Genomic DNA, 7,932 nt, shown 5'->3' on the forward strand with positions numbered 1-7,932 from the left:
GAAGTCTTCATTGATCGGTAATTGCAAATTAAAGTTTTATATATTTTTTATTTAAAACGAGTATTCTATAATTGAAATAATGTAAAGCTATTGTTAAATTTAAATAGCAGATTTTGGAAGATATGTAAGAATTATTTATAAAAATTAACTGTACTGAATTTTTTTTTTAAAATAATACTCTAATTTATGTATTTCGGTTAATCGAATAATGTTAAACAATTAGATGTATGTAAAATAAAAAATTTATATAAACAAAATATCTAAACTATTAATATTAAAATTAATATTAATAATATTTAAATTTTACAATCATAGTTCTTTGCATAAATACGAGAAAGAATGTAATTCAAGCGTGTATATATATATATATATATATATATATATATATATATATATATATATATCTATTTTTTTTTATGTGCACACACAATCACTGTTAATATTGTATAGGCGCAATCATTCGACATCCATTGATGTTATATTCATGCAGTACATGGAGACGCATATTTTTACTGTACTGAACTAAAATTTATGCTGTCGACAATTTTACTTTATTAAACCTAATAATTATTTGATTATTCTGTATATGATAGTTTTATCACGTCATATGTTATAACTATCATATGATAGATAATTTTTTTTCAACAACTTGTAGTGCTTGGAATATTTTCACTATTATTATTCGATTATATATACTATCAATTTATTTTCATATTGAAATTCATTCCATATCGTTTGATTGATTTTCAAGGCTTTAAACTAAAGTACATTATATTTAATAAATATTAATTCTCTTTATTTTGACACAGAAAGGTATTCTATTTTCTTTAAATTAATTAGAAGCTTCGGGAGTATTATAAATTCTCATTTTAAAATGGGCGTTACTTTATTTATTATATTTTGTTTTTGTTTTTGTCTTTAACAAAACTTGTTAAGATATTCGTATCGTTGGAATGTATCGATTGATATATTTGACGCTTTATGTTTTTTGCCAATTCAAGTGCTACAAGATTGGTTAGAAATCGAAAATAACTTACCAGAGGTGGTTTAACGAGTGTTCAGAAATTTAATTCTCATAATCACTTGCTTAATGACAAAACAGTTGTATTTTCCGGTCTTGATTTTTTATTCAAAACATTACAAAAAGGAAAAGCGGAAAGATCCAAGTAATTTTCTATTTCATGAAAGGCACTTTTTTTTTCCTCATTGATAATATTGTGTTTATATATAAGCGAGATAACATAAGAACAATTGAATTGTTCATAATATCATTAATTTTTAGATATATGAATAATTGTTAATTTATAAATGTAAAAACGAATTGTCTGTTTTTACAATAAAAGTAGACACCCGTTTAGTATATTTTTTATATGTATATGCGTATGCTATTGTGTATGTATTTATAGATTTATAACTAAAGTATAGAAATGTTTGTGTTTATAACTTAACAACGAATAATGATGAGTAACTTTATCATTTGTTTTTTTAGTCTGGCTTATTTTCAACCATTTATACTATAAAATAGGTATTCGCTACAGCTTTTATCAAATAGATATGCACAGACGTCACTAGTAAATCGTGCATTTATTTTTTAGTTAATAAGTCCAAACATTATAAAATACAGTAATCTCTCATTTCAACTAAATATCATGCAAATAAACGTATATTCGTAGACGTACCATATAATTGTTTTATTTTCAGCATTTCATCTTCGTTCGCGAAACATCATTTTGCATCCTGTAAGTTATTGCCCCACTCCCCACCCCTCCTAGCATCACCCACACCATCCGACATTTATACGATAATTCACATTAAGTGCAAAATAGTGAATTCTGGCTCCACATGGTTATCGTTTATCTTTTTCGCAGATCGAGAACGGAGTCTGTGAGGTCCAAGTCTCCGTTAACGATGTCACCTGCCTCTCCAGGACCGTTGTCCAGCTCGTTCCACGGCAGTTTCCAAAGCAGCCTGGGTAGCGATGGTATGTCCTGCAGCAGTGCAAGATCTTCCTCTGCCTCCCCGGATTCGGCCAGATATTCGTCCATGCAAGTAAGTCGCCGCTCAGCTTTCTCATGCGCTTATCAGCTCATCACTGCTGCTCCAACTTCTTGCGCCACATTGCGAATGAAAGTGCCGACGATTTACCGAGATGAACGGGCAGATGCACAGACGTGTTTCATGACTGATTAAAGAGCTTTTTTTCATTAATTTCGGACTGTAGTTTAATTTTCTATACATTTTGTACAAAGGATTGCAATGTTCATATACAATGAAGGAATGCAATATGTAATTGCACTACGGTTCATCATAATCTAATTCATTTAATAATTATAATTTAAAATAATCTAATATTATCGTTAAATTTAAATATAAAACATGTGTAGTTAATAACGAAAATTTTTAACGCTAAATTAATACTAGATTTGGGTAGGTAAAAATGAGTGTTCTTGCAATAATGAAGTTTTGAGAATATAATGCTGAGAACTTAATAAGTATAAAATGTTCTGATCGCATTAAAAATTGTATATTACACCGTTTAATCAAACAATAAAATTAATGTGATCGCGTTAAAGCTATTAATATTATGAAGTAAATTAAATTTAATTAGTATTAATATTCATTATGATCAGAATACGAATAACATAATACTTTTAATTCAATGTGATGAGACAAAAATATGCAAATCCACTATAAATATAAAACATACTTTCTTTAAAGATGTTATTTAAAGGTTAGATGCGAGATAGAGATAGATAAATAGATTTTGTTGATAATATTTGATTATATTAGATATTTATTGAATACAACCGTTAGATCAATAATGTTGAAGCAGTTAGAAAGAACCTTCTATGAGTTCATACGATCTGGAATTTTAATAATTTTCCATTAGCTCTAGCTCACATTTACACGAATGAAAATGAAATAAAATGTCGCTAGATTCATTAATATCAGAGATAGATCACGAGAAGTTAAACGATGTAGTTAAACTAACTCTTGTAAAAACATGAGCTTGTCGTTGTCGCTGTAACCATCTAAAGCCTATTTAACGAGAATCATGATTCCACGAATTTGTTGATCGTAAGAGCGGAGCGACCTCCTATCACAATGATTCATGGCTGTTTTGAAGGCTCACGAAAACCCCGTCCAGTGAAGCACTTTTGTTGTAAATTAACTAATGATAATACTTTCTATTTGAAATCGTCGATCATCGTCACCCCTTTTCCCATCCCAGACAGATAATAATCTGCTTTTCGATATCGGTCATCGGCAAAAAATGTCTCTTAATCGAATAGAAGTGCGGCAAATCGCGGCACAAATGAGACGCATGAATCGTTCAAAGGACGTTAACGACTTTGTGTATTTTAGATTAGATACGGGAAATGGATTTAAGTAAATGCCGGCGATTTATAAAAGCGTATCGTGCTTTAATGGGACGCGCGCCAACTTACTATTATGACTATTTCACTTGATGTACGATTCAGGATAGTAGCGCATGTCGACTATGCGAATCAGCGACTCGTAATGAGAATCATCGAGCGTAATTTTTCTTGCAAGTGGGACGCTTTTCCTTGCTCCGCGATCATAGATGAGATGATTTTCAATGCTAATGAAGGTTTATCAATGGCATCCCTGACTCTCATAATCGACTAAAAATTTCGTGAAGACTTACATGGAACTACCCTTCGCAAAAGTAAATTTTCGAAAACAAAACAGTTGTTCATACGTATAATAAATAGTAAAATTGCATAACATATGATTATTTCGTTAGATGTTAGAGCGAGAGTAAAGAAATTATTCGCGGTATATCATTACAATCACTATCGATAAAAAATGTTTCCACCTTCAATTTTCGGTATTTCTACAAATCCAAATAATGAATATATTTACATTATCAAAATTAATGTTATCATCATCAACATCGTCGTCGTCATCATCATCATCATCATCATCATCATCATCATCATCATCGTCATCATCATCGTCATCATCATCGTATTCATCATCATCATCACAATCAATTGTTTAAATAAATCGTTTGTGAAAATAATAATAATAAAAAAAAATTATTTTATTTCTTTTTTAATTGTACAGAAATTGTCGCAACTATTTTTAAACAGATTTTTTTAATTATATATAGTCAATTGTTAATCATTCACATTAAATATAATATTAATTTTCTTTAAGACTGTTAATTCTAGTTCATATCAGATATGCACGTACGTATTTTTTATCTTAGAGTAACGCAATAGCGAAAGAATTGTTTGATTGAAAGGCGTGGGAGCTGTTACGTAAATACACATAATTTTTATATGAATCTTATATTTTATAACAAACTTAGAAATAATATAATAGATATACGAATATTGCATAAAGAGAATGTAACGCTTTGAATAGTCTTTTATAATCAATTTTCTCTCTACATTCTATTCAATTTTTAATTATTAAATATGAGCTTAAACAAATTTTCTTTTAACATTCCGACTGATTACGTATATCAGATCTTTTAGTCTACTTGGATAATAAATCAAAATATCATTTTAATATGTAATTTATCTAAAAAGATCTTTAATTTTATTTTAAATATTTTTAACGGATATAATATTCTTATTATGTATATTATTAGTTGAAGTCAGTTTTTAATAAATATGATGATTTCTTGGTAAAATATTATTCCTAAAGTTTCATGTTGAATATATTTTCTAGAGTAATTTAAAAATACTTAATAATATTGAAATTAGAATATATATATATATATATATATATATATATATATATATATATATATAATATTGTATAGTAATAAAAGTAATAAAATGTCCAGTAAACTACACGTGGGAAATGTTCATCTATTTAATCAGAAAAGAAGTGCATGTAATTGTTATAAAAAGATGTGAATTTTACAATCCATCTTACCAATGTACTCTCGATAATTGATCGATCAACTTTACTGTTTCAAGCTGTTAATTAAGTAATGGTGGCGTTCATTCATGAAGTTCGTACGTATAAATAAGAGCGCACGATCGTCGTTTTTCGATGTGTATCGTGTGCATGTATGTCAGGATATTCACGGCACGCGGCTGGGCAATACAGAACGATTTCACCGATGCGATGATGGGAAATTTATGCAACCGGTCAGTTTTCTTTTTTGGTCTCTCTTTATCGCGTATATTTTTTCTATACTTTACGACGCCTGTCTTTTTTTCCTGTCTGCCTCGGTTAACCGCTAAACTGAATTCCGTGCACGAGATCGCTAACTAGCTTATAGAAAGTGTGTGTATCGTGAATTAGCAACTTTACACATGCGAATGGTATTGGAAAATTTTTTTGTCCTACGTATTACTGCTTCTGTATACAATAGAATGCCATACAGGTTATTCTAATACCCATACAATCACATATCTATATTTCCGAAAAGACATATTAAATTTTATGTGATCGTCGTCGTATTCGATATAGCTTACCCGAGGTGAATTATTGCTTACGGATTTATGTTATAAAATAAAGAAGTTAGCGATACGACTAGTGCATGGAAAATTTTTAGAAGCTAATTAACATATTGGCGATACTGAAATTAATTACTTTCCATCATTTTTTTCTGCACCTTAAATTGTTCAATGTCATAAAATTGAACATTGAACTCGTGACATTCAATAATGTACTCGATAGCTAATTTAAGCGATTAGATTTCGTTTCGTTAGAAAAATTTGTTAATCGGAGGGCAAATCTTTTTTTCTGTATTCAAAGACGTATAAAGCAGTACATCACAGTGATAAATGAGATTTAAATTAAAAAATTAATGAAACAAAAGGAAAAATAAAGATAAATAGGAAAGATTTCGCGAAACCTGCGTTTTGACAAAATCTTTTCTCCACGTGTGTTGTAGATAACAAAGACTGAACCGCGTAAAACATCTGTGCGTAGATCAGGACCCTCTAAGGAATTCATCAACGCCTGCCTCGATACGCATAACTTTTACCGATCTCGTCATAATATACCACCCTTGCGACTTAGCAAACAGGTAATATATTATTCTTTTAAAGTCTAAATTAATCTCAGTTCCTTGGCAGTTTTGCATTTGGTTTTATAGTATTATACTTGGTATAATATTTGCATAAGTTTTGTATTTGATAATGGGGAAGTGGATTTTCAGGGAATATAACATTAATGCTCGTTTATTTTAAAATGATGTAGCTGTGCAAGGCTAGTCAGGAATGGGCGAACGTACTTGCTACGAGAGGTCGATTGGAGCATCGTGCGAATATTGATTATGGGGAAAATCTCTACTGTATGTGGAGTTCAAATCCAAAGACAATTGTAGGCGGCGAGGAACCCGTTAATGAATGGTAAGTAACGTTTTATTTGCAAGTACACCGACGATCCGAATGTGTGGCAAAATTTTACTGAAAATTTGAAATAAAATTATATTGAAATTATAAATATCGGTCATTGTATATTTTATTCTTTTAATTATCTATTGCTTGAAGTAGATGAATATAATAATTATCTGGCTAATGCGGTGATTACAACATTTTTATAATTAATTTCGCAGGTTTTATGTATTTTAATAATATAGTTAAGGCGAAGAGCATAAGTAAACTAGATTTATTTAATCGATCTACCAGCCATGCATACGTTGCCCGACCGTTAACTTAAATACGTAATTTTAAAGTATAATAATTTGAAAATTTATTTGAAATAACCTCAAGGTTAAAGTTGCATAAAAATCGGGAATATGAAGTATATTCTGAATGTAAAAGAATAGTGTTTGTTTAAATGAAAAGCCTAGCGCATCTAAATACCAGCTTATGTTAATCATTTATCAATAATGATTTCGAGATAATATAATTTTGTTAATTACGCATCAATTGTAATTCCATTATATTATTAATCCAATTGTCTGAAAATTACAACAACAATTGTACTTGTGGAAATGTAACTTTTTACTCAACAAACGGTAAATTTATAAATAAGTCCAACTTCTGTATTAATGGATAATATCTCATTAGATCTCAATATCTCCAGCATTAATCTTTATGTTTTAATTCGATTGAAACTATCGTTTGCATTTTATACTCTAATTAATCAGTAAAATCGTTAAAGATAACGGCCTAATCACGCTCCTTAAATCTTCACGGAATTCTGCTTACAGATTAGGGAATTCAAGTACTCTTTAATTAGTTTCTGACTTTACAACCTTAGAATATGATATTCCGAATCACTCTTCGTAGTAAAGTCGAAATGTTTATATCGCATCATAAACCGAATATTTACATACTAAGGGTTTCTCGCTCCTAGTAAAAATCACAATTACAAATCTCTCTTTTTCTTTTTTCTTTATTCTTTTTTCTTTTTCTGTCATTACTAACTAAAGTTCTAAATCGACGATAAATTAACGTATAAAATACGAGCGAATGTGGAAAAGTTAGGAAAAAGAATTTATATAATTATCGTAACATATAAAAGCTATCGGCTACTTCTCGATCTCGGTGTCGCGATTATCGAAAGGTGACCGAACGCTCCACTCAGGACTCCAGGGAAATTTTAATTCTTCATTATCAAATCGCCTTAAATATAAGTAGCAACCTGCTTTATTAGCATATACCAGCGAGCCCTTGGCCTTGAAATCGATTTAAAAAAAAAAGAGAAAAAAAAAAAAGAAGAAAACTCGCATTACTACGACGAATAGGTACGCGGAGGAGGCGCAGCATCAGTACGGCAAGGAGCCGACGACCCTGAAGTCGGGCCATTTCACGCAGGTCGTATGGCGCGACAGCACGGAACTCGGTGTCGGCATGGCCCGCAATCGTAACGGCGAGGTCTACGTCGTCGCCAACTACAATCCGCCGGGCAACTTCCTCGGCAGCTTCTCGGAGAACGTGCCCGCGCCACGTGACGTAGTCGCCTGTTCGCCCCAACCGGGCAAGAGCACCA

The 7,932-nt window shown here is 30.8% G+C and overlaps 1 protein-coding gene across 1 annotated transcript in view; it reads left to right on the forward strand.

Annotated features, from left to right (window-relative positions):
- The window catches only part of LOC105367466 (uncharacterized), a 46,770-nt gene that overhangs the window by 36,380 nt on the left and 2,458 nt on the right, over positions 1-7,932 (forward strand). The window contains exons 5-8 of the mRNA XM_011506185.1: positions 1,869-2,049; positions 5,885-6,019; positions 6,193-6,344; positions 7,688-7,932. The exon at positions 7,688-7,932 is cut by the window's right edge and continues 131 nt beyond it. Coding sequence (XP_011504487.1) covers positions 1,869-2,049; positions 5,885-6,019; positions 6,193-6,344; positions 7,688-7,932 — 713 coding nt within the window. The remainder of the gene's footprint in view (positions 1-1,868; positions 2,050-5,884; positions 6,020-6,192; positions 6,345-7,687) is intronic.

The sequence above is a fragment of the Ceratosolen solmsi genome, unplaced genomic scaffold (assembly GCF_000503995.2).
Source record: "Ceratosolen solmsi marchali unplaced genomic scaffold, CerSol_1.0 scaffold7, whole genome shotgun sequence".
Taxonomy (NCBI): Eukaryota; Metazoa; Arthropoda; class Insecta; order Hymenoptera; family Agaonidae; genus Ceratosolen; species Ceratosolen solmsi.